Source organism: Orcinus orca, chromosome 1 (assembly GCF_937001465.1).
Source record: "Orcinus orca chromosome 1, mOrcOrc1.1, whole genome shotgun sequence".
NCBI classification, from domain to species: Eukaryota; Metazoa; Chordata; class Mammalia; order Artiodactyla; family Delphinidae; genus Orcinus; species Orcinus orca.
In genome coordinates this window covers 210,936,497-210,963,206 of record NC_064559.1, presented here as the reverse complement: position 1 = coordinate 210,963,206, position 26,710 = coordinate 210,936,497, and the positions used below count along the sequence as shown (strand labels likewise).

The window sequence follows — 26,710 nt, the reverse complement described above, 5'->3', positions numbered from 1 at the left end:
AGCGTCCGGCTGATGGCATCTCCAAGCAGGGCCGTGTCCTCCCCACCCACCCTGCCCAGAGCCGGCCCCTCCCGCCTGCACTCCCACGGGCACCCCAGCCCACGGGGACCCCAGGGGGGCAGAGGGGCACCCCTGGACCGCTCTCTTCAGCTGTTTCTCTTTCGGGCAACACTTGTCCACTGCATGGCCTGTGAATGGAGCCGCAGAGGCTGGGTCGGTGGGAACTAAGGAGATAAACGTGTCTATAAATAGTGCGGCGGCGTGGCCGGGGTGCTGGCTCGGCGTCGACCCGTTCCTCCTCGGCGGGGCCGCGCAGGCGGGGGGAACCGCAGCGGAGGACGCTCCGCCGGCTGCATGCTCCTCCCTCAGTGCCGGGGCTCGGCCTCATCCCCCCAAACCCCCAGCAGAGGCGGCTGACTAGGGCCAGGGGATTGTCCGCACCCCGGCCCACCCCTCACCGCGCCTGTGGCCGTTGGGATCCCTTCTCCACGCCCGTCCTGGCCACGTGCTGCCCTCGGCACCTGAGCCACGTCCCTCGTGGGTCCCTCCTCCCTTCCTCTGTCTGGAGGGTCCAGAACTCCACAGCCCTTGGACCTTGAGGCCCCAGAAAACCTGGCTGAGCAGGGGAGGGGCCTGGGGACCCTCCAGCGGAGGAGGTGCCTCTGAAACCCAGCTTGGATGAGGGCGTCCCCAAACCCCAAATCCCAGAGCAGCCCCCAGACCCAGAGAGCAAAGCCTCATTCACTGGGGAGCCTCCAAGGCCGTGCTGTCCAGCAGAATGGGGTCCCCTGTTCCTGAGGAGTGCGTGTGGGCACCGCAGGGCACAGAGGGACACTGGAGGAACGAGGAGCCCAGCGGTGCCGTGGGTCCTGCTGGCAGCTGGTGCGCCCTGTCCGGCATGGGGCCCCTGGCGATCGTGCGATGACAGTGTCCCCACGTCGGGGTGCGCTGGTACCTTGAACCTCTGGGCAGGTTGGATGTACCCGTCTTTTATGGGGGTGGGGGCTGAGGTCCAGAGAGCGTCTGTAGGCGTATTGGAATGAGAGCCTGTCTGTGTTTACGGCACCTGAGAATCAGCCAGGACGGGGAGGGAGGGAGAGCCCAGGATCTGGGTGAGGGGCTGACGGACGGAAGCTGGTTTCACTTTGGGCGAACAGCCTGTAAGAACCTTCTCTCCTGTGGGCTACGGTGATGCTGAAAGCACTGTGGACTCAAACAGACCCCTGTGCATCCATGTTCACGGCAGCATCACTCACCATCACCAAGAAGGTGGAAGCAACCCAGGTGTCCATCGTCAGACGATGGAGAAGCAAAATGTGGTCCATCCATACGACAGAATATTATTCAGCCTTAAAAAGGGAGGAGATTCTGACACCGGCTCCAGCGTGGATGGACCCTGAGGACACGATGTCGAGTGAAATAAACCAGACACAAAAGGACAAATTCTGTGTGATCCCGCTTCTGTGAGGTCCTTGGAGGAGTCACACTCACAGAGACAGAAAGGAGGAGGGTGGGGCCGGGGGCTGGGGGCGGGGTGGGCAGTGAGTGTCTCATGGGGGCAGAGTGTCGGTTTGGGAAGATGAGAAAGTTCTGGAGATGATGGTGGTGATGTTTGCACAACAGCACGCCTGTGCTTAATGCCACTGAGCTGTGCACTTATAAATAATTAAGGTGGTAAATGTTACGCTATGCATCTTTTATTTCAGTTTTTGCAAGAGCACACTGTGGTGTTGCCAGATGTGAGGTTGCAGAGTTGGTGCGTAGAGCCTACGTCCCTTGACATTTGGGGACGTCTTGGGGCCCAGGGCCCCTCTGGTGCCTTAACAGTCTGGAGGTGACGGGTGAGGGGACACCCCCTGCTTGAGCCGCCGGCTCACACGGTGCTTAGCACAGGGGCCAGGGAGAGTCGGCGGTGATTTAGAAGAAAAACATGAGATTCGAGCAATCTGTGGGCTACCTCGCTGCCCCCGGGGCTCAGGGAAGTGGTATATTAACCAAGGAATAAAGGAGAGGAAGAAAAAAGGCCAAATCACATCTCTCTGAAACAAAGAGGCTTTTGACCGGGAACAAGCCTTGATCAAAATTACAGTGGCATCGCGAGTCATTCAGAGCCTGCCCGGGGCAACGGAGGCAGGGAGGAAATAGTGGATGCGGGGCCTGAAATAGGCACGCCAGAGCCGGAGTCCCCCGAGCATTGCGCGGAGAAATAATCGTCTTAGAATCATGCGCCGGCTTTAAGGAAGGCCAGGTGGTCTGGGCTGCCGGCAGAGCCCCTCACAGCCCTGTGGCCACTCGGCTGGGCCGTGGGGGCCTGGGGTGGGGCCACTGAGGGCAGCGGGCTCCCGGAGCTGTCTCAGAGGCAGTCCCACGGCACGGGGGCCAGGCTGCCGACAGGATGCTGAGGAGGGCGCAGGGGCCCCGGGGGTGTGGGGTGGGTGTGACGCTCGCCCAGGGCCCACCCACCAACCTCACGTGTGGGAGGGGAGGGCGGCAGGAGCAGGTCCTCTGGGTCCCCTTCTGGATTCACCTCTGTACCACCTCTGGTCCTCCCAGACGTGCAGGGCTGACCCCGGGAGGTGAATCTGACCTTGAGGTCGGCTGAGCTTGGCAGTGGAGACTCGTGTGGGGACCAGGGCAGGGGCCTCACCTGCTGCTTTACCCTCTGGGCATCAGTTTCTTCGTCTGCAAAATGGGTAGATGGTGACCTGCTACTCGGTGCTACGGGTAGACTAAGAACAGAGGGCAGGCGGGGGGGCTTCTGTTGGGGGACCCTGTGAGAGGTGACGGCAGCCCCGGGGCCACGTACCGTGGCTGGTCAGGGCCCTCCAGCCTTTTGCTCTATGTGCCTGAGCCTTTGTGTCTGTAACAAAGTACCCTCAACTGGGGGCTTCAAACGGCAGACGTTTACCGTCTCCCCTTTGGAGGCCTTGGTCATCACGTGGCCGTCTTCCCTGGGTGTCTCTCTGAGTGACTCTATCCCCTCTTCTTATCAGGATACCAGCCATTGGGTCAGGGCCGCCTTAATGACCTCATCGTAAGTTGGTCATGCCGGCAGAGACCTTATTTACAGATCAGGTCACATCCACAGGTACTGGGGGTTCGAACACCTGCACATCTCTTTTGGGGGCACAATTCAGGCCATGACGTCTTGGGGGTCGCACCAGCTCCCGATGGCCATCAGGTGACCAGAGGCAGTGGGGGCCGGTGGAGTAGCCAGCCAAGTCAGAGGCCTGGACCTGCCACCACCAGCTCAGGGTTTGAGACAAAAGAAGTGCACGTGTGTGGCAGCAGCCAGGAAAGTGGTTGCCGTCTTTTGTCAGGACGAGGAGAGGAGCGGGGAGCTTGCATCTTTCGGGGGAAGGTGTCCGTACCTCGGGCCCTCGCAGGCGTGGCCGGGACAGGGCGGTGAGACCCCAGGCCCTGTGCCTTCCCGGTCTCTCCGGGCCCTGATGACAGTGCAGCTCCATTAGCCCGGCAGCTGGGGCTCGTGGCCTCCGGTCCCTGCAGGCAAGGTCCCTGGAGTGGGTTTGGAAATATAAACGGCCACCGACTGTTATTAATATTCAGCGTGTTTGCAGGAACGTCTTTTCCCGGTGCTATTAATCTGCCGCGTTAACAACAGCCGCGCTCTGCTCCGGGCTTAGCTCGGCGGTGACGGGCGAGGGGGAGGCCAGGAGCCAGGTGCCCGCTGTGGCCACAGCCCTGGGCAGCTCGGGCAGGCGGTGAGACCCCTGGTGGCCGCAGCCCTGGGCAGGGGCGTTCCTGGAATGGGGACTCTTAGTTCCTGTCTTAAAGCCAAGGTCCAGGGCTGGGGGAGGGGTCGCCGTGGTGGCTGCGGTTGATTAAAAGCTCGAGGACAATAGCGAGACTGACCCTGTCAATTCCCAGGTTTCTCTTTCTAGCAAACCGTTTCCGGAAGTGGGGCTGTGGCCCGAGGACCCTCCCACCGAGGGGGGGCTTCGCCCGCCTGTTACGCTGGGCGGGAAGGTGGCTGCACCGAAATCCTGATTGGAAATCAGGGCATCTTATTCCGCCGCCCGAGCCGGTGGCTCCCCCAGGCCCGGCTCCTCTGACGCGCTCACCCCTCTGTCCCTCCCCTCCCACCCCAGCAGCAGCTGAGATGGTCCTTGCGACAGTCACAGACCACGGGGACTTATAGGCTCTGGGGAAGAAGTTTGGGGGGTCTCTGAGGGGCGCAGTACACAGCTCTCCTCTCTGCTTGATTCAAGAAGTGAAAGTCAGAGGATGGGAACCAAAGGCCCATCTTGTTTCTCTGAAAAGGTTCCGGTGGAAGGTGAGAGGGCCAGGCAGGCCTGCGGCTGAACCCCGGCATCACAGATGTGCCCCGCGACCCCTATGTTGCTGGACCAGGCATGCCACCCTGCGTGGGTGGAGGGAGGGATGCCCGGAACGAGCAGCAGAGACATCCGGCCCTCTTCCAAGAGGTGGGGTCTGGGCCTAGCAAGCCCAGCTATCGCCTTCAGAATAACCACTCAGACTTGAGCCTCCTGTTAAGGGGGCTTCATCTCAGGGAAGATCGTCCTTGCCCCCATCCCTTTATCCATCCATTCATCCCCTATACACCCATCCATCCACTACCTACCCATTGATCAGTCTACCCACCAACCACCTATCCATTGATCCACCCTTCATCCCAACATCCATCCACCATTCACCCATCCACCATTCGTTCATCCACCATCCATCCATCCATCCACCCATCCATCTACCATCTATCCATTTATCCACAATCCATCCACTATTATTCTATCATCATCTCTCCACCCACCAACCACCACCCACCATTATGCCACTACCCATCCACCACCCATCCATCCATCCACCATCCACTGACCACAATTCCACAATCCATCCACCATTTATCCATCTTCTTACTCATCTTTCCATCCCCCTCCCCTCCATTCATCCATCTATCCATCTGCCCATCCACTTATCCCCTCATCTACCCATGCACTGACCGAACCGTCCACCCATACATTTACCCATTCATTTCCTATGTATCTTCTGTGGACACGAGGAAGGTCATCACTGAAGGCTGGGCACTCTTTAAGGTGCATCTAGAGCACAGGGGTGGGAACACGGAGCTGTGTGATACGGGGTCTGAGCGCTTTAGATCAAGGCTGTCTAAACACTCCCAGCTTGGCCCTGGCTAACTGTGTGGCCTTGAGCAAGTCCTCACTCCCCGAGCGTCCCTCCCATGATGTACAAGACGGGTGAAGTCGTATCTCTGCCTCCTCTCTGGGGCGTGGCGGGAATTAGAGTAACCGCAGTTCTGGCTGCGTGCTCCCTGAGCCCTGTCAGCACCTGTCACACACAGGCGGGCAGAACCGAGGCAGACAGTGTTCTGACCAGGCCCCCTGTGGTCCTGAGGTTGCTTTTGCAGTCTCTCCGGGACGGTCCTCAAGTTGCATGGGCGTGTGGCCAGCCAGGGATGTGCTGCCCGAGGTCTCAGGGCCGTGACCGGGTGGCTTGTCTGTTCTCCACTTGGCTTCGCCGCGACCACCATGTTCCTTTCATAAGTTGGACTGAACAGTAACTTTAACTCTTAAAAAAACATTTTTTTGAACAGTAAGTTTTAAATACTGCATTGACAGGCCTGGTAAAACTGATCACTACCTGGGCATTCAAACCTGGAGTTGGCTGTGGGATTGGGGGTGCCCGTGCCCCAGCCTGCCTCTCCCTGGGAGAGACCATGGTCTGGGGTCCTTGCTGTTGATGATACGACAGGGAATTCAGACCTGGGCCGCCACAGATCCCGGAGAGGGCACTTCCGGAAGGTCCTCGGCCCGGTGTCTGGTGGCCTCTGTGTAGGAGGCTTCCGTTGAAAAGGCCGGAAAGCCTGGCCCAGCCCATCTCACTGAGGTGCAATGGAGTGTGTCCTGCATGGCCTGTGGGTCCTGTCCCTGCCGGCAACACCAGGACAGGGGGAACATTTGGACATGCTGTGGCAGCTCTCGTCCCCTTTCACCCCACAAAACTCGTTGATAAAAGTAAGCGGCTCGTGTCTGCGGCTGGCCCTTTGCAGGCTGCTCTGCGAGCCGGGCAGCGGTAGGCTTTCGCTCCGTCCTTGGGAAGCCCTTGGCAAACCCCACCTCCCTGTCCAGCCTGGGCGGCTTGTGCGGTACGTGGAATGAACCAGGCCGGGACGAGCTCTGCTGGGATGTGGCTCCTTTAACAAAGACTTCTTCCTCCAAGGGCTTCTGATGGACAACAGTCTGAGGTGCAGACTAGGCAGGGTTACCGGAGATGCGGTGACGGCGGCTTTTCTCCTGCTGCGTGGCGCGTCTTCCATTACTTGCAACAGGTCAGGGATGAATGAAACGGGGCCGTGCAGTTGGGTGCTGGTCCAGATTGCCAGGGAGAGCTCCCAGAAGGGTTAAGGCGACTTGCTCCCCTGTGCTGAGTCCCATCCCCCCGATGCACTCTGATCCTCAGGGCTCTTCAGACGCGGCTGCCCCTCCCCCTTGCTGAGCTCCCACAGTGGTTCTCACGCTTGGCTCTCCAGCCCCCTCAGGTTCAGGTTGGGCAGGTCTGGGTGGAGCCCAGGAGCGGCATCTCCAGAAGTGCCGGGGGATGCCGGTGCCACTGGTCTGGGGACCCCGCTCTGAGGAGCCCTGAGCTAGAGGGGCAGAACGCCCCCCACATCCAGGCTGAGTCCTGCACGTGTGCACCGTGGCTGCCCTGCTCTGCTGTCAGCGGGCAGTGTGGATGCGCAGAGGCCCCGCCCCCGCTCTGCCAGTGACTCACCTTTCAGACTGGACTCGGCCTTCCGGGCGATGCTCTGGGGGCCGCCCCAGCTGGTCTGTGTCCCGTGGGCAGCTCTGGGTGTGGGGCTTGCTGGACCTTGGCCTGACCCCCAGCTGGAACGCCACGCCGTAGGGTCCTGTCTCCAGGGGCACTTGGGATCTGTCGTCATCTCCTAATCGCACCTGGGCTCCTTCAGACAAGGGGCCGCACCTGAGAGCAGCTCCCAGCTCAGTTCAGCTCAGCGCCAACCTCACTGTCTGACCCAAGAAGTGTCCCTCGGCGCCCAGTCCCCGTGTGTCCTTGCGTCAGCACTGTGGGACCCGGCTTACGTCTTTGCCGGGCAGGCAGGTCTCCCACGAGAACCCCACTCCTCCAAGAGGTCACAGGATGCAGCACGGCCAAGGGGGCTCCCGGCCCGGGGTCTGCACTGGGCCTCCTGGGGCTCCAGGAAGGGGGAGGCTCACAAAATGTGCTGGGGGCCTGACCCGACCTGGGCATGACCCTGGCTGAGGAGGAGGTTTGTAACAAACTTCAGCCCCAGACGTGATCCTGGAAAGAGATGTGGGCGGCCAGCAGCTTCCGGGGAGCCAACGGAGACCTGAGCCTGGGCCTGGCCATCATACCACTCCCGCAAGTGTCACCGTCGCTGCCCAGGGCGGGTGCGTTTATTCTAACTTACATGGAGAAGGGGTCAGCTCCGGGAACCCAGCCACTTCCAGGGTGGCCAGCTGATAGCGGAGGGGCCGGCCCAGGCCAGGCTGCCTGGCCCTCCTCTGGGGATGAACACAGGAAGCGGTTCCATTGGCTCTGAGGCCTGAGCAGGGGGCAGAGCCTCCGGGGCTGGGGTCTGTGGAGTGACTGGGCCGGCTGCAGAGGGCAGGGAGGACCTCAGGCGTAGCCCGGAAGCAGGCGGCCATCTGGCCCACGAGTCCTCAGTGGGCAGGGCCGAGCATCCCAGGTCCACGGAGGGCGGGCCAAGGCCGAGGGCAGACAGCGAGGTGATCTCTCGGCACCTGGGTGGACTCCGCTGTGGACTGTCCTCCCCGCCGAGTTCCAGGTCCAGCACAGCCACCAGCATGTCCCCTTCCTGGGCAGCTCAGCTCACGGGGGTCCAGGGGTCCCTCTTTTCCCACCGTGCAAGGTTATCTTCTGCCCTGTTGGGGGGTAGTAGTCCCCCCAACCCCATTCAGAGTCAGCATCAAGTTGGCTGAGGGTAATTTGCTTTTGACCCACCGACCCCGAGACGATTGCTGCGTAGGCTATGCTGGGGGGAGGGGGCGCTCGGGCCCACTGGTCAAGCTGCCTCGTCCCGCAGGCTGGGCCCCCAGGCCACGTGTCACCCCGCGGGAGCCTCTGCAGCCACTTTGCCTTCTTGTGACAGTCACACACCCAATTACGCTTCTAAACCCAGTGATGTGGGCGAGACACAACTGAACCGGCAATGAGACCCAGGCCTGGATGCCTTTTCAGTGTTACCCCAAGGCGCTACCTGTGTGTTCTGTTTGCATTGAGGGTGTTTCTCTTTCGGGGGAGGAAAGGAGGGTCTCACAGCATGTGCTGGGGGTGCAGGGGAGGAAGCTCTGTGGCATTTGTGGGGTGAGGCCCAGGCGTCATCAGGCTGAGCTCACCTCTGGGCCCAGACGGCTTCTTCCAAGCACACCGTCCCCTGTTCCTGGTGCCTCTGCCCTGGTGTCTGTGGGGTGATGTGTAGCACCCCCGCCCCAAAAGAGACGCTCCAGCTGGACCAGGGGGGTGTCAAGGGGCAGGCTGCCAGGTCAGAGGTTGGGGTCTGCACCCCAGGACAGGGCTGGCCCAGGAGGCTGGGTGCAGGTGTTTTTAGGGAGGAGCATTGAAGCATCTTCTTCCAATAACGGCCAGTCTTCTGACAAGCACGTGATGTTCTGTCCACCCTGACACCTGACCTCTCTGCAGACTACAGTACGACGGCCCCCAGAGACCCTCCCGGCCGCCCGTCTGGTGGAGGTGGGAGGGCGGCCCCCACACGGGGCGTTTTCCTCCCTTCCTCTTGGGGGTCTCCGGACAGAGGCAGCCACGTTCCGCCACCTACAGGGCCGTGCGGAGGCCCGGGGCTGGCTGAGGTCGCCTCGAGCCTGTTGTCAGGATCCGTTGCCCCTTCTTTACATACACACTGCACACACACGTGCTCGCACACGTGCGCGCACTCACACACGCTCACATGTACACACGTGCATGCACGCATCCTCTTCCACACACCCACCCGCTCACTCCTGGCTCCTGGCGGCGGCCCACGGCCTTGCCCGTGCCCTGCATGGTTTGAGGGCTTCTCCTACAAATCCTGCCACACGATAAAGGAGGAAGCAGAGCAAAGCACACAGGGACTCAGAGAAGCCCGCCTCGCACGCCCCCGGCTGCAGATCGAGGCTTCAATCGGCCTGATTCCAGGGTTACAAGCAACCAGGAGCTGGAGCTTCGGGGAAGGGCGGGGGTCTTTATGTCCCCGTCCCGGGATACTGCTCGTTTAGCCATGGCAGGGCTGCCAGCCCCACGACGGGACTGGAGGGACCCTCTGCCCCCGGCCCGTCAGGCACAGTGGTGCTCACTGGGGGCCTTCTCTCTCTCCAGACCCTGAAACCCTGGCCGTGGGTCTGATGTTTGGATGGGGCTCTCTGGGGGTGGAGGGGCGGCTTTAGGGATCTGGGTGAGAGAGGGCACACAAGCCTCCAACGGGGATTCGGCATGAAGTCCGCCAAGAGCCTGCCACCCTGGCTGGGCCCCGGCCCCAGTGGCAGGTGCCCTGTGGCCTGACTGCCGTGGCCGTGGCTCAGGGTCGCTCCGTGCCTCTCCTCTTACTCCTGTCGCTGCCTGCACCCTCCCCTCCCCTCTCCTCCCCGTTTTTATTATTTGGGTGGATCTCCCAGGAGAAATTTTGGGGATGACGGACTCAGTCATGAACCCTGAGCCTGAAACGACCACAGAACCCCAGTGAAGGACCTTGGTCTCCTCGTGAGTAAATAACACGCCACGGCACAGCCTGGATTCCCAAGGTCATGAAAAGCTCGTGTTCCTGGCACTGCATTCCGCCCTTCCGGAGAGCACTGGCTGGGAATGTGACGGTGGTCACAGGCCTGGGTGGCAGGGGGCGGGGGCCGGGGGCAATGATGCCCCCTCCCTGGAAATGCCCGCCAGCCCGGGGCTGAGGGGCTCCTGCTGGGCCACCCGTCCTGAGGGCAGTCCGGCTGGGGCACTGGGCCGAGGGAGGATGCTCTTTCCATCCAGCCTCCCAGCTGCTCGGGGACCCGGGGTCGGGGGGACAGTTTGTGCTGGTCCTGCACGGGCTCCAGCAGCATCTGAGCTGCTTCCTGCTTCTTGCAGGGCCTGGGGGGCTGCTCAGCGCGCCTCCTTTTCTCCAGATGTTTTCTGCGCACCCTTAGGCCTCCTCTCAGCCACGTCTGAAAACAGAGGCCCCCCTCCCCACCAGCAGTGGGGCAGCCGAACGAGACCTGGGCTTTCCTGGCGGCTCCGGGCAATCACTTAACCTTGGTGACTGCGGTGGGTGGGAGGTGGGCGACGCACAGCCTTCCTTTAATCAGCAGGAAACACCACCTTTCCCTCCTAAGCTGTTTGCTTGGCCAGGAAATCAAACGTGCCCTTCAAGCGCTGATTTTCCTCCAGAAGGTGACGAGTTTGGGGAAGTCGAATTCAAACAGAAAGAAAACAAAACACAACAAAACAAAAAACAACCCAGGAAAACAAAAAGAGCCCTGAGGTGGATGTGCACGGGACGGGGGCACGTCCCCGCTGAGGTGGATGTGCACGGGACGGGGACACGTCCCCGCTCTCTGCCCAGCGCCCTCACACGCACAGAGCTGGACTCCTCACCGGCCCGGAAGCAAAGGCATCTGACCCTGGAGGGGTCAGGGAGCGCGCTGGGGGGTCCTACCTGAGTCTGCTGGGAGCTCTGTGCAGTCACCAGGTCACATGATAAGGTGGCACGTTAATTATCCCCGCGATACACCTTGGTGCGCGCGCAGCCCCAGGAAGGGTCGGGGTGTTCTTTCAAACCTAAACAGCCTCGGGTCCCCAGGATGGGGGAGCGACAGCGGCCGTTCCGTTGTTGCATTTTTGAAAGGATTCTACAAGTCAATTAAAAAGGAACCATTGGCCACATAAAACATAATAATTACTTCTGTGAATACTGCTAAATTAAATAAGTGTTATTCCCCCCCCCTTTTTTTTAAGACTTTGGTTTCTTTTGAAAGAAAACATTTTGTTACTTCTCCGTTGGATCTGAGGTCATCTTACTCGTACTGAAAAGTTCCCGTCTCCCTGGAGACGACCCTTTCAGGAGCAGGGAGGGGGCCGCGAGACGAGGGCCAAAGTGACCACAGCCTTTGGGTCACTTTCTAAGGTTTTCAAGTCCCAGAAGGAGGGACTTGGGCAGAAGCATCTAGATCAGAGGTCAGCGGGCTCCGAGCCACGAGCAATCCGCCCGCGCGCCTCCCACCCCCGGGCCTCCCCTCTCCTCCTCTCACTCTCCTCTGACTTCGTTAATTTTATTGAGGGAAACTCACAGCATACAAAAGTGAACCATTTTTAAAGTGCACAATTGAGGGACACGGGGCACAGTCACCAGGGTGTGCAGTCGCCCCCTCCGTCTGGTTCCAGAACATCTCCTTCCCCCAGAGGAGACCGTGTGCCAATCGGTCGGTCACTCTCGGTCCCCCCCCAACATGGATTCTGTCTCTGTGGATTTGCTTTTTCCAGACGTTTCACATAAATGAAGTCGTAGGACGTGTGGCCTTTTGTGTTCAGCCTCCTTCGCTCTGAGGGTCGTTTGCAAGGCTCACCGTGTGCAGCCCGTGTCCGTGATCCTCTTCTCTTTTCTATATTATCAATATTCTGCTGTGGGGATGGGCCACACGCGTTGATCCCCTCGTCTGTGGATGGAACTCGGGTTGCCCCTCCCTTGAGGGGCTGTGGGTTAACGCTGCCGGGAATCCTCACCCCTCGGCCTCCCTGTTTTCCACTATCGGGTCGATACCAAGGAGTGAAGCCGCTTTCCTCGCTGCTGGACCTGCCTGCTTGCCCTGTCTCTCCCCCGCCCACTCTATTATCTTTTCTGTGCCTCGGGCCACCCTTGGGTGAACTCCTAGGTGGCACTGTTTTGGCACCAGCTGTCTCTTGGGCTGGACCCCGAAGAAAGACCCACAGCAGACAGACAAGCCGGGGAGCCTTTTGCTCAGTCCCATGACCTGCCACCCCATGGGTCCCATACTCATGACCTCAGCAGGTCTCTGTCCTAACCTGCCATGAGTTCATCGGGAACTCCCAGGAACTCTCCCCAGGACCCAGCCGGCCCCACTGAGCTGCCCAGAGCAGCCCAGGTATTGGGGTAAATTTCACAGTAACCCCAATTCTGAGTCCTCCCAAGAACGTGGGACTTGCCCCCATTCCCTAATTTCCAAGGCTGCGGACACAAAGAAGTTCCAGAAGGAATGCCTCCCCATCAGCCCCGGGCTGGGTGTCTGGTGTGTCGGCTTCCCCCACCACCCCCGACCCGTGGAGTGTGGGCACCTCCTTCCCTCCTGTCCTAATGCAGAACGGGCCAGCGTGTCCTCGGGCTGCCACTGGGGCCTCGGGGAGCCCCCCAGGGGTCTGCGTTGCTCCCCAAGACGCTGCTGGAACAGTCCCCTGGGAGCCCCTAGCAGAGGCCGTGCCTCCCAGGCAGGGGTGGTGGCCGGGTGACCCCTGGGCCTCTGGCGCCCTTGGTTCTGTTTGTCCCATGTCCCAGGTGGTCCCCGAGCCTTGAGCCCTGGGAAGCCGAGCTGCAGAGCCTGACGCTGCCTTGTCTCCTCCAGGTGACGGCGACATTGTAAATAACATGTACGGGCCGGACCCCGACCTGCTGGCTGGCGAGAGCGCCGAGGACGAGACCGAGGACAGCATCATGTCCCCCATCCCCATGGGGCCGCCGTCCCCTTTCCCCACCAGCGAGGACTTCACGCCCAAGGAAGGCTCGCCCTACGAGGCCCCCGTCTACATTCCTGAGGACATCCCCATCCCACCGGACTTCGAGCTCCGCGAGTCCTCTATCCCCGGGGCCGGCCTGGGGATCTGGGCCAAGAAGAAGATGGAGGTCGGGGAGCGGTTTGGCCCGTACATGGTGGCGCCCCGGGCCGCGCTGAAGGAGGTGGACTTCGGCTGGGAGGTGAGCTCTGTCGTGCAGGGTGACTGATAGTGGCCATTTATCTCGCGCTCCATCTGTTTATAAGGCTGGGTGAGCTGAGCCGCCGGGGGCAGGAGGCTGGGTAGGAGAGAGCGTTCGAATGTCACATTTCCCAGGCTTATTTTATCCTGCGGCTTGCATGACGCGACTCCGAAAACACCAGAGGGCCTCGTAGCTGCCTGGCAGCCCCCGTCCGCTGTGCCCGCTCTCTTCCCGGAAATGTGTCTTTAATGAGCTCATGTCTTAAACCCCCCGAGCTTCCCGTCTGGATCTTAGGTGCTAAGGCTGCAATCTCGGCAGAACCTCAGAGATGGATGGCCTCTCCCAGAGCAGGAGTCTCTGCTCCCGGGAAGGCCCCTCAGATGGGGGCCCACCTCCTGGCAGGAGCAGCCAGGGGCAGCTTGTAAAACGTGCCTGGTGGCCGCACTGCCGCAGATGCCCCAGGCACGTCCATGCCAAGGGCCTCCTGCCGGGCTGCCCGGTCAGCGGGCTCCCTGAGAGCAGCCCACGCTTCTCAGACGAGCGGGGACAGAGAGGCGCACCTTGTGGTTAACATTTCCCTGACGACCTGGGCCTGGCTCGAGGGTCCTGGAGCCCATGTGCGGTCAGGAGAGGGAGGCCGGTTAGGTGGGGGGCGGCCACTGACACCCCCAAAGGCGGCCCTCCCTCTGGAGGTATCCTGCTCGGGCCATGAGCGTCGCTGGGCCCCAGTGGGGGGGCTTTCAGGGTGGTCTCAGAAGGCCCGTGGGCCCCACAGGCGCGCTCTCCCCTCTGGTCCTAGCCTTTCTGCTGGCTCCACAGGGCCAATGCTCGGTGGTATTCTTGGCAGGGACCCTGCCTGGACGGAAAATGCAAATGCCAACGCAGATTCCTTCTGGGTGTTTCACAACTTCCAAAAGTGCTTGGACGGAGGTCAGTTCTAGGAAGGGGCGCGCTGTCCAAGGAGGGAAGAGGGCCTTGTGTGGCCGGCAGCCGTGTCCCCTACAGTGGACCAGGGCAGCGGGGGTCAGGGGAGCCGACTCCCCGCAGCTGCTCCGTGGCTTTGGAGAAGTTCCCAAGCTGTGCGTCTCGGCGTTCTGTGTACAGCAAGGGGCGAATCTGGATCTGTCTTTCCCCTCTCATGGGTCTTTACAGCTGGGAAGGCTGCCTTGGAGCCTCCGCTGCTCCCTAGAGATGTGCACGGCCTCTTCCTAACCCCTGGGAAGCTCCTGGACCCCCCGCAGCCCTTGAGCATCTCCCCCGGGCCCGTCAGCTTTGGAAACCCTCCGTAAAGGTCAAAGAGGCTGCTTGAGTCGGTGCACGTGCTGGTGGCAGCGGCCGCAGACCTGAGACCGCCATGCCCTTCACAAGGACACGGGGGTGCCCCGGACGCAGGACGCCCCCGCTCTCCAGCAAGCTGGTGGAGTGTGGCTTGTGGTAGCACATGGAGTGTAGACATCAGGGGACACAGAAGCCCCCTACCGGGTGCCAGCTGACAGCCTGAGCTCTGTAGACCTGGAAGGTTTAGAGGGGTAGTGGGTTGACCAGATGGACAGAAGAGCAGGCCAGCCAGAATTCACAACGGTCCAGAGTGGGGGAGGCCGCAGCTCGGCCAGCTGGACCGTGCCCTGCTGTCCCCAGGCGCCCGACGCCGTGTGTGCCTCTCGAGGTCGGGTCACCTGCAGAAGCGGCCGGCCAGGTGGGAGCAAGGTGAGGTGGGAGGTGAGGAGTTGGGAGGTGCGGCCCTCCTGGAGGCAGGTCGTGTGCTCTTCGGAGACCCACAGGGTGGCTGGCCCTCGCTGGGCCGAGGAGAGCATCTTCGGACAACGTGACGGGTAAGTGGTTTGGGCTGTTCGGTGGCTTTTTGCAGACGGCCTGTCCTGTCCTTCCCGCCTGGCTGTTCGGAAGGAATTTGGGGGTGTTGTGTCGCGTGCTCGGAAAGGCCTGGACTATTGAATTAGGAGGCGCCTTCAGATGCTGCAGGGCAAACGGACCCTACGGGTAGTGAGATGGGTGACCTTGAGGCAACCTGGCTCTCGTCTGCTCTGATGCAGGCCTCTGTTTGCTCTATTTTTAAAGAAACAGCCCGTATCGCCGCCGCCCTGGGTGCCGGGCCTGGTACGGGCCGTGGCTCTTATCTGCCCGGTGGTGCCTGTTGACTTCGCGATATCACTTGTCCTCCGTGTACGTGCGGGAACGCTCCCCTCCACGGCACCTCCCCCGACAGCGCCTTGATTCCGGGGCCGTGACCTGACCGCCACCTCCCCCCGGAGCCGGCCGGGTCCACGTCCTCACGTAGAGTTCCAGACGCGCCGGCGGGATCTGACTTTGTTTCCTCGGCGAGTCCGGGCCCTGACCACCTGCTCTGGGCTTCGTGGCCTCCTGTCCCGTCCCGTCCAATGCGGTCGTGAGCAGCTGTCTGTGTCACCGTCATCGTGGCCGAGCCCCAAGGGCAGAATCGGGCTGGAAGGAGGGGGAGGACGAAGTAGGCACCCCGAAAATCAGGGCGAACCCGCTTTTGCTTGAAATAAATCATAAGGTCGAGGTGGTTTCTTTCTAGCACCGTGGGTCTCTGGGGTGGAACTCAAAGAGCCTCACTCGCATCCTGAAACAGGCGACCGATGTGTCACTTTGTTTCTGTGCCCTGCTCGAGTGTGACAGCGTCTGGGCCAGAGGAGCGGCGGCTGCTGCCCCTTCAAGGGCAGGCGTGGTCCTCGCCTTTGCTCTGCTGCAAACAGGGCTCGAGATTAGGGGCGGAAAGCCCAGCCTCCAGAGCCTGGATCCTTCTGTGGCTCCGGACCGCAGAAGGGTCTCCAGCGAGCCCCGGAGTCCCGAGGTGAGGCCGCTGGCCACGCCCTCACATGCCCCTGCTGGGACACTGTCCCCGGGCCTGCGGCCAGCTCAGCCCAGAGCAGGCCTGGCGACCAAGACAATCGCTAGCAACGCGTCAGGGCCTAAGTGTCACAGCCAAGGAGGCCAGGGCAGACGCAGGACCGCCAGAGGCGGGTCCCAGGGACAATACGCAAAGGCCTGCAGTCCGGTCCCGAGTCGTGTGTGCGTCGATGTTGAGTCTCATGCTGGTAATGAAGCTTCGTAAATCAGGTTGATTTGGTTTTACTACAATTTACATGACGTTTAGTTCCCGGAGAAGAAAGAACAGGTAATGACGTTGTAGCGAAGGTGGCAAAGGAGCTCTGAGGGAGCGCCTGGGAGGATCTGGATCCCTGAGGGGCGGAGGGTGGTGGGAGCGTTTTGTGGCCTGGCCGGGCTCGGAGTGTGCTTGCTCCTGTGAGGTCTGGTGTTGGGGTCCAGCAGGAGAGGGGGGTCCAGAGACAGCCCCTTGCAGGCACAGGGTGGGTGTCCCTCGGGGGACGGGCTCAAAATCAAGGTCAAACCGATTATTCCTACCCTCCTTTTGGTACACCATGGAAACAATTTTCTTTCTACCCAGAGAACAGAATTCCTATCGCGGACCATTCCATTGAACTAAAATCCAAGGGTCCCATCTCCTTTTCTCTTTTTGTGGTGCACACGGTTTCCGGTGACGCGATGCCTCTGTCCCTGCTGGGGCAGCATGAGTGACCTGGCATTTTCAGGGTCAAGGTGGCAGGAGCAGCCTTGTTTCATGTAGGAATTTTACTTGAGCAAAATGGGGAGGTGCGTGTGCGCCCCGCGGCTGGCACCCTCCCCCCTCTGTTCATCTGCCCTTCCTCCCCATGTGGGCGTCAGGAACATTCAATGACTCTAAACCTTCCCCCACTCCCACCGGGTGCTTTGGGGGACACCAGGAAGTGACTCCCTGTCATTTTGGAAGAAAGCACAGATGGGCTCTGCGAGCTCCCCGGACCTGGCAGCCGCATCCTTGGACGCAGATGGGAGCGTGGGGTGTGTGGAAACGGCCCCCGTGGGCTCCATCTCAAAGGAAGGTCGTCTGTCCTCGTGCCCGGGAGGATGCTCGAACTCCCGGACCCCTCCCCCCAGACACAGCCTGCCCAGAATAAATCACCCAGTGATTGCATTTTATTGCCCTGGGGTCTGAAAAACAATGATTTTGATCATTTGTTGAGTAAATCATGACATTTATCATCGTGCTGTTTATTTTGCTAATTAAGAGGTGGCTGCGAGCGACAGCCCAGAGGGAGCTGGGCTGTGGCGCCCTCTCCTCAGAGGCGCCACCTGCCCCCGAGGCGGGGCCCTGCAGCTGTGCTGGTCTCCACGGGGAGGTGGCAGGAGTGGTTTGCACACCGCAAGCACCTGGTTCTGTTTGTTTCCTGGTGCAGCGCTTGTCTCCCCCAGAAAGGCAGGCTCTCCGGTGCCCAGAGCTTTGCCCAGCCTGTAGCTGGCACTCAAGCATCATCTGTCGAAAAAAAATGCGTCTGCCTCTGTTTAAGGAGCTGGTGGAAAACGTTAACGTGAATTGATGGGGCTTCAATTATCTGAAGAACAGACTTGAGTGGATTACCTCATCCCGTTGGCTATGGTTCCTGAATATTAATATACGTGTTCATTTGCTCAATCAACAAATGGCCGTGTCTGGGCCAGGGCCTGTGGGAAGCTCCAGGGTCACAGGGGGAGTTGCCCCAAGGCCTCAGGCTGCCCTGTCTCTCGGGTGCTACCATCACACGGCCCCCAAGCCAGCTCCTCTGGGGTCCAGGGCTCCCCCTGCATGGCTCTGGCGAGGGCCAGGACCCACCGGCCACCCCCGAGGACCACGGGCTGCCAGCACATCCCGAGATGCTAGGGCAGGGGATGTTCCAGGCAAAAGCTGCTACCCAGCCGCGCACGCTCAGATTATGAGACGTTACTGCTAATGTAAGACTGGCTGAGACCAAATTCAGTGCGACACGGGGAGGGGCAGGAGCTCCTGGGCGGGGCTGGCCTCTGCGCCCTGGCACCTGCCCCAGCCTGGCCGGGAGTCACGTGGGCACCTCAGCGCTGGCCCCAGGTCTCCGTGGGGAACGGGCCTCCACTTCTTTCTTCTCCTGCATTTACACCCTCACGCTCTGGCCTCAAGGACCCTGTCCTCTTTCCTGCTGAACTTACCACACCCCTGAATGTGAGCACGATTCACCAACACCCCGGGGGCTCCCTGCCCCCAAGGCCATCAAGGCCTGGGCTCAGGCAGCAGTGACTCCTGTTATAACCAAGCACCCACCTACCCCTGGGACAGGGTTCCCGAGGCTCTTGGGAATGGGCTTCGATTCTCTCTAGTCCCTGCCGCATAAGGACCAAACGAGAAATCCCGTCTACCGGGAGACAGACACGTGCTGGACTTGTCACCTGAAAGATCCTGGATGCACCTGGTAGCCCCGGAAGCCTGAGCTTCCCGGCGCCCTGCCCCCTGCACTGACCTCCTGGCGCTGTGGGCGCCTGTCCGGCCTCAAAAGAGCTGAGGCAGCCAGCGCCCCTATGGCCAGGCCTGGCCGTTCCCCAAGGCTCAGGAAGGAGGTGCTCAACCTCCAGGAGGAACAGCAACAGTGGCGGCTGGTCTGCACCCGCAGGCATGTCATTCGCCAGCAGCCCTGTGGAAGCAGAGCTGGTGTCCAGCCGGCGGGCACCTCCTCTGTGGCCCTGAACTGCCGACAGCCACAGAATCCCCGGCTCTTTCAGCCCCAGCCCACCCGTGGATGGACCTGTGGTCCCAGGACGGTGAGAGAGGAAAGCTGGGCTCAGCAGCCCCCCACTGCTCCAGGTGACCCCGAGAGGAGGGTCACGCAGCCTGGGAGGAGGGACAAGCCCTGGCTCTAGACAGCGTCTGCTAAGTTTGCAGAGCAAAATGTGACAGCTGGTACTTGAAGGTCAGGACTGCCCTTCAGACGTTTCCCGGGCGTCTGAGACCTGAGAGCAGAGGTCTCCATCCGAGAGCCTCACACGGAATCGCCTGGAGCATCAGAAAAGCAGGTGCCCAGACCTCACCTGAGAGACGCCAGGCTTTGGCCAGATGAGGGACTAGCCGTGTCTGTTTTGCCCAGGACTGTCCTGGTTTTGAACCAAAAGTCCCAAGAAACCTCCCTGAGCACTGGGTTTGTGAAAACTTCTAGGAAGTTAGAATGTGCCGTGGGGGTGAGAATAGCCAGTCTGGAAAGAAGGAGAAGTGGGGGATCCTTCCGGACCTCCAGCATCTGCACCAGGGGCCCCGGGAGGCAAGGGGGACGATTTGCGTTGGGTCGCTGGGGGCATCCAGATACTCCGCAGGCGATGCTACTGCGGGGAACGGCTTGTCCCAGAGCCACCCCTGCGGCCCAAGTACAGGTGGCCGTGCTCCGTGCTACACACACACACACGAGCACACTTCCTACCCTCTCTCGTCCACGTTCATCCTGGTGCAAGGATCACACTTCAGCCTCTTCCGTGCATTCTCCACCCTGAAGCCCGCGGGGCAAGTGCTCTCGGGCCATGCCGAGGCAATGCTTCTCTGCTTCTTTGTTTTTGGGTCTTAGACCATCTTGCTGTGTTTACTCTTGGAATTCCAGCCGTGCGGGAAAGCCTGTTGGGGAAGGGGGCCAGGACCGGTCTCCACTGTAAAGGCTGGGCCTCTTGTTGGTCTGACGGCCTTACTCACAGGGCTTGGTATTCTCAGTCCCCAGTCTTTTCTGTCCTTTCTCTCCGTGGCACCAGGTTACACACTGGGACCATCCCGGCAGCATCCCGCCCCGCAGGGACACGGGAGCCCGGAGTCTCCCTTTACTTTGCCCTCCTCTGCCCAGCCGGCTAATTCACCCCTGACACTGACCCTCCTTCTGCGTGGTCTGGAATTTTATTTTAGACCTAGAAACATGGCAGGGCCTTTTTGTCCCCCTGGAATGATTTTCTGAATGTGTTTAGGAGGCGTAACGTGTATTCAGGAAGCGTCCAAAGTCTAAGCTGCCGCCCAGTGAATGTTCACACACCGTGGAAACACCTGGATGATAACAGGTTTGGGGACCTCTTCCCAGGCTGTCAAACAGGAATCCGGATCCGACGAGAGGGGCTGTCCTGTGGGAACAGGGCCGAATGGGAGGCGGCCTGGCTGCGCTTGTGCAGCAGGGCTGGGGACACAGAAACCCATGCCCTCGCGTTTCCTCGGGAACCGCTCCCAGCGCAGACCCTCTGCCATCTCTCCCAAGCACCATGACATCAGGTCCAGACGTTTTTAGCCCAAGAATGCCATGAAATCCTGCACTATCTTAGGCCCAGCTCCGAGGCACGGGTATATAAGGAATTTTCGGAAAAAGGAGAGAGAATGACTAAGAATACCTCCCTGGTAGTTCTTCTTTATTTCCTTAAGGGGTAATAACTCAGACACAGTCCAGCAGAGGGTACTTTCTTTAAATAGAGCATTCTGATTCACAAGCGAAAAAGGAAATAAATATTTTCTTTTCATATTCGAGAGACGTCCATGAATACCAACTTCTTAAATGGTATGTTACCATTTGTATCACACACACACACACACACACAGGAACACACACACACTCACACCAGTGACAACAAGCCCGCCCTTACCCTGGAGCAGGCTGCTTGTGAACCAGAGACGTGGAAATAGCCTTGGGGTTGTCAGAAGGGAGCGAGTGGGAAGGTGGAAGGAGGGCAAGATGGCTTCTCCTCCGGGTGGCCGCTCAGCCTCCCCAGGGGACCTGGGCTCAGCCTATCCCACTGGCTCCCAGAAAGCCGGCAAGCATGGGGTGCTCTGTCACCTCTTCCTGCCCTCCCGCCTCCTTTTTCTTTAAGGGAAATGGGGATCACACGTTCAGGGACGATGGCAAGGGCACCTGGGTCCCTGTGCTGGGCGGGACTGGCGAGGCTGGGGCAGGCTGACTGGACAGCTGCTCTGTGGCCCAAAGCGTGGGCGAGAGGGGAAGGCCTGGCGTTCATTAGGCCCCTGCTGTGTGCACACGCTGGCCACGCAAGGCGCTTTCTACTCCGTGGTCCTCATTCTGTCTGTAAGTAGATCCCAAGTCCCAGCCCGATGAACCGTAGCAGGGCCTGGCGGGCATTAGTGTCCACCCCTCGGGTGCCCCGCTGTGGAATTCTCTGGACCCCGGAGAGAGCCATCAGCCTCTCTGGAGCCAGGATCCTGATCTGGTCCCAGGGCGCCTGGGGCCTGGCTGGCAGGGGGAGACGTGTTCAGGCAGGAACCATGGGGTCCCCGCCCCAGGCCATCAGCCTGCAAGGCGCAAAGTCCAGGAATCTAAAAGGACATCTTTGCCACCTGCTCACCTCAGGCGTGGGTCCCACGGAGCTGCGGGTCTCAAACGGTCGTGCTGAGGATCCCCCAGTCACCTTCAAAATGCAGATTCGGGGCCCCACCCTTACCTAGTGGGTTAGAATTCCTGACGGGGGTCCCCAGGAATCTGCATTCTATTTAGCAGTGGAAGAGGGGCCACTGGGAGGTCTCCATTCCCGGGTGGAAGCCCCAAGAAAGGGGCTTGCCGTGGATTTCCCTGCTCCTGCCCCCGCACCCCTCCGCCACTGCCCCCAAGCCCGGAGCCAGGCGCAGCCCAGCGGCCCCACTGTCCTCCTGGTGGAGCTCTGGGCGGCAGGTGAGGCCGGGAAGGGGCCCCGGAGCGATCCCACCCGCACCCCGACAGCTGGCCACTGGCACTGCTGTCCTCCGGAGGGGAGCCTGCTGGAGACTGACCAGTGACCCGACACCCGCCCAAGGGCATGGCCTGATGGTCAAGTTTGGGGCAGGGGGTGCTTCCCGGGCACCGAGCGTCTGTGTCACGCCTGGAGATTACTTGGGGCATCACCATTTCTCCCCCTCACTGTGCAGGTGGGAACCCCGAGCCCTAGAAAGGGAAGGGGGTCCCACAGGGTCACATGGTAAGTTAGCACAGGGGCGAGGGACCAGACAGGGAAGCCCCAGGCGGCACCCTTCTGCCTTGCCGCTTACCCCTGTAGTTCCTGCAGCCAACACATGCCGAGAACGGAGACTGGGCCAGCCGCGCTGGCCCCGTGCACCAGCCGCCGCAGTTAGAGCAGCCCCCAGCCCTCGTGGGCGTTCCACCCCCACCACCCTGTCCAGTGGGTGATGGCCCAGGCCCCAGCTCCTCCAGGGAAGCGGGGACCAGTAAGGTGTGGAGTGGCTCAGACGTACCCCTCAGCCTCCTCTGTCTGCACCCACACCGCCGGCCGAGCAGGGGTAGCTCTCAGGTTTGGCCTGGGCTGCCTCTGGCCGGCCCTCTCTGGGCTGAGCCCGCCTCCCCCAGGCAGGAAGCAAGTGGTGGGACCCACCTGCTAAGACTGAGGCATCTGCAGTGTCGCTTATATACACGGAAAGATTATTTCAAGTACTTTCCCAGCAGTGGCCTCGCAGAGAGCAGGACGGGCCGGGAGGGTGGCCCCTCCTGAGAGCCGGCAGCTACTGGCCAGGAGGCTCCCCAGGGACCCCCAGCACGGCCTTGGCTGGCCCATCGTCCACCCCCTCCCTGGGCCTCCCTCCCTGCTGGGTCAGATGAGCATCACAGGCCTCGCAGGCCATAAAAGGTCTCCCTGGGTCACGGGACAAGGGCGTGGACCTCCCAGCCAGACCCGCTTATCAAAGGTTCTCTCGAGTTGGGAATTTTTGTGGGCTGGTCATCCCCAGGTTAGGAATGCTCTCAGCGTGTCACAGGCCACCTCGGCCTCAGCAGAAACCAGGGTGATGCAGCCGCTCACCACGCGTCCAGGGGCAGCAGCTGTCGGAGGGTCCCCCAGCAGGCCACCCTCTCCTGCTCTGCTCGGGGCTGGCGTAGGGCTCCCTCCACTCTCTGGGGCCCTGCTGGGCACTGAGATGCAGCTGGGTTTGCTCTGATCGAGGCCAGGTCAGGCCAGGAGGGCCTCTCCGGGTGAGAGGTCAGTCTGGGCGCACGGCAGCAGGCCCCGCGGGACCCCCCGGAGCCAGTGTCCTGGGGCGGCGTCCCGCCCGGCCCTCATATTGCTTAGAGCACAGTGAAGAAAACGTCCTAAAGGTGACGGTTTAAGTCAGCCGACAGGATGCGCGTTGGTGTTGGTGGTCGCGTCTGCTCCTCCGCGTGGGAAGATGCTAAGACAGGATGCCCTGTCATCATCACAGGAGCCAGCGTGCCGGTCCCTGCTCACCTGTGTGCCTGTCCCCCTGTGACACGTGCCACCGTGTTTCCAGGGGGTTGGCTTGAAGAGAGGCACCAGCCTCCACAGCAGCGCCCAGGGCACGCGGGGCTCCCGTCCTGCTGTCCTGCTATCCCGGCTGTGCCCCTTGCCCGGCTGCCAGGGCAGGGCCAGGATCACCAGCCCTGAGCGGGCCACGGGAGCACCTTTGTCTGGCTTTCAGTCTGCGTTCCTGCCTCCTGGGCTAATGCCCAGTTTAATTGCACATCCCATTGTGTCATCCCTGTTCAATCATGTTGAACAATACCTACATCCACTCCTTTCCCATTTAGATCTTTCTAAAGTCCATTCCGGCTTATCAGCACAGTCATTTCAGGAGCAGAGCTAAGATTTCTGCCTTTTAGGCCCAAGGCATTGTCTGTCCCCGCGGCAGCTGAGATAAACCCTCACCCAGAACAAAGTCGCAATGACCTTTTACAAGTAGAAGCCGCCTTGTTTCCCTCTAGACTAATTTATCAGCCTTCCTTTCAGCCGGTACTCAGTGGAGGCCCGGGAGAGCACTGCCAAGTGGGGGTGGACGGGTATTAGGACGCCCGGCTGGTTCGTTCTCAATGGCGCACCTCAGGGTCCGCGGGGATGGGAACTGTGCGTTGCCGTGGGGAAGGATGGGGCTCGTCAGAGAGGGTGAGGCCTGCAGGTGGCGGGGTCCAGGCAAGGTGGCCAAGCCCCCTGCCCTGGCCTCCTTCAGGGCCGAAGTAAAACCTCGTGGACAAAGTATGAGGCACGCTGGACTTAAGTAAAAATAACGGTGATGAAATGGCCTGTGGCCCCGGAGCGCCCGGGGGAGGCCGCTGAGCTCTGGGGTGGCAGCTCACAGGTGGACGGGCAGAGAGCGAGGGATGGCTGAGAGGCCGGGGGGGATAGAGGAGGAGGGGGAGGGGGAGGATGACGACGACAGCGACGACAGGGATGGGCCACAAGGACGCTGGGGAGGCAGCTCAGGGAGCGTGAACCTCGTTGCCTTCCTTCGAGGAGGGAGACGGAAAAGGGGTCTGTTTTGCATTTTGATAAAAGCCTTCAGACTCCACTGATTGTATCATAGGGGCTGCCATGCTGAGGGGAACGTATTTGCCTTGTCCATAAAGCCTGCATCGCCATGGGGGAGACTCTCGTGGCACTGACTTGACAGCTCGTCCAGGGATGGAGGACACGCGGCACCGGGGCTGAGAGGTGGAATCTCCAGCCCACGAGGAATTGACCTGGGCATTCGGGAGGGCAGCCCAGCCTGGGCCTGGCCTGTCCAAGGGCCGCTGGGCCAGCTAAGCTCCCAGTGCCTCTGCTGCTCCCCCGTCAGTCTGGTAGCCCTCAGGGACCAGTCCCTGGTGAGGTCTGGACTCTGGTCTTCACTGGGGCTTCTGAGTCAGCCCTGAGGGTGCGGGACGGCCCCTTGGAGCAGCAAGCCCTCAAAGGGCCTTGCAGGACTGAGGTTGGTAGAGTCACTAGTTTCTCGGTGACACCCTGGCAGCCCGGACTCCCTGCCTTCTCCCACACTTGCTTCACCCAGACAGACGTACAGTCCACACCAGGCCCCAACCGGAGAGGCTCCTGCGGGAACCCGGGGCCCATTGACAGCCCGAAGACAACACCAGAATTCCCCAACTTTTGAAGGTCTGTCTTGGATTGACCTCCTAATTTAATCCTTCTTGGAACCTAGAATACATTGAAGATGGGCTCACCCCATCAGCTGGCCGGTCAGGCCTAGGGAGGCCTGGGGAGCCTGGGCTTCCGCTCCCCAGCAGAGCTGCACGGTTCTCGCGGCCGCTCCCTCGGGTGGGTCCTCCGTGCTGGGACAGGGGAGGCTGATGCTCCAGCTGGGTCCGGAGGATTCCCCACCTCTGCACCCTGGGGTTGAGCCCAGAGCACTGGCCCCAGTACCTCTGGCTTCCTTGCTTTAGCTGTGCCTGTCCAGGTCCACGGAAGTCACACATCCACCAGGCAGGGCTCCCTGCAGCGAGGGGCCCACTGCCCTCTGGGGCTCGGCTGTGCTAAGCCACCCCCGCGCCCCGCCAGCGCCCTGTGCCTCCCGGGTGGAGGTCGGAGGTCGGGAGGGCTTTCCGGCTGCCCCCTAGAACATCAGACTCCTGCTCCCAGACTGGGATTTGCTCTTGTCACCTGTTTCCAGTAAACAGATGCGTCCCTCACGCTGGGAGAATCCGGCAGACGCGGGGACGTGCAGGGAGACCTGGCCCGGCTGCTGGCTGCCTGGCCCTGCGTGAGTTGGGGCAGTTCTTGAATCCTTCACTTTCAAGGGCCTTCAAAGCCCCAGGACAGCCAGGACCTACCATGCTGCTATCAGGACGGCATCACCCCCATTAACGCTGAGTAGATGAGGGTTAGAATGGCCGCATCCAGCCTTCTCTTGTTGTTCCTTTTAAACATCAGATAAATTCATGAGGTTTTCTAAGAGGCAGCATACAGGTTACCGAGATGTCTGTGTCACGAGGCGGGGGGGAGCCGTGCCGTGGATAGAGACCCGCGCAGCCAGCCCCATCTCTGGGCCTCGGTTTCTCCACTTGCTAAGCAAGGATTGAAGTGAATTGTCCTGAAGGCGTGTGTCATTTGAATACTCTGGTATTCACCTTTGAGAGGTGGGGAAGTGGAGAGCGGGGGAGAGATTTCTTTGCTGGATCTGGGGGGAAGAGAAAGTGAGTAATTTTTCACTGGACGTCCCTCCACCACCACGTGGTGGTTAAAATTTCCATAGAACTCTTTCTCTCTCTTTCCACTGTGAGCTGAAATGCACGCGAGTCTTCTTAGCCTTGGGAACTGCCTCGCTGGAGGACCCGAATGTGCCCCTTTCAGGGGACCCCTTGGAAATAAGAAATGCCTACTTTCAATACATTCCAAACACAGGCCAAGATGCGTGGGCCCCACACGGCAACCTTTGCATTTACGTATTCCTGTAAAGTCTGCTCCCTGGGATGGGCAAGGCTGGTACATCCTCTGGACTGAAGGGTCAGCATGGGGCCCTCAGCGGCTCCAGCCCCAGCACCTGGCCCCTGTCTCTCCGCACAGAAGCTCTGCCCCCCTTGACGGCCTTCTCATCTCTGTTGAGGTACCCAGCCTTGAAGCCACAGGGATGCATGGAGGCATATGCGTACCGTCTCCCTCCCACCTCCTCCTGAGCGGTGCGGAAAGCCACATGCTAGTTTGCTCACCAAGTTCTCCGGGAGGTTACGCAGAAGCAGGGGGCCGGGCGGGGTCTTTAGTAGGTACCCCACAGACGACTCCACCCCACTCCTCAGACACTGGATTTAGCAAACAATGAGGACTTGGAAAATAAGGATGTGACGGCCAAGGCGGCCTTGGTGAGTTCTCCCTGTACAATCGGCCAATTGGTCAATTGGATACTGAATGTTTCTGAACGCAGGGCGCATGACAGTAAGGAGGTAGCTGCTGCGCCCAGAGCTGCCCGCGCTGGGCCCTAGGGCTGTGGCAGCAAAGTGCCCGCGATGGGCAGCTTCACCCAGACACCCTCTCAGAGTCTGGAGGCTGGCTGGCGGTCCCAGATCAGGATGTCGGCAGGGCCGCGGTCCCTCCGCAGCCTCTCAGGGGGGACCTGTCCCCGGGGCCCACCCACCCCGGCATGACCTCATCTTAACTAATTACATCTGTAAGCGTTCTATTTCCACATCAGGTCACATT

The 26,710-nt window shown here is 60.7% G+C and overlaps 1 protein-coding gene across 2 annotated transcripts in view; it reads left to right on the top strand.

Annotated features, from left to right (window-relative positions):
• The window catches only part of PRDM16 (PR/SET domain 16), a 324,677-nt gene that overhangs the window by 92,382 nt on the left and 205,585 nt on the right, over positions 1–26,710 (top strand). For both annotated transcript variants that reach the window (XM_004272306.3, XM_049706092.1), the window contains exon 2: positions 12,609–12,958. In XM_004272306.3, the coding sequence (XP_004272354.2) occupies positions 12,609–12,958 (350 nt within the window). The remainder of the gene's footprint in view (positions 1–12,608; positions 12,959–26,710) is intronic.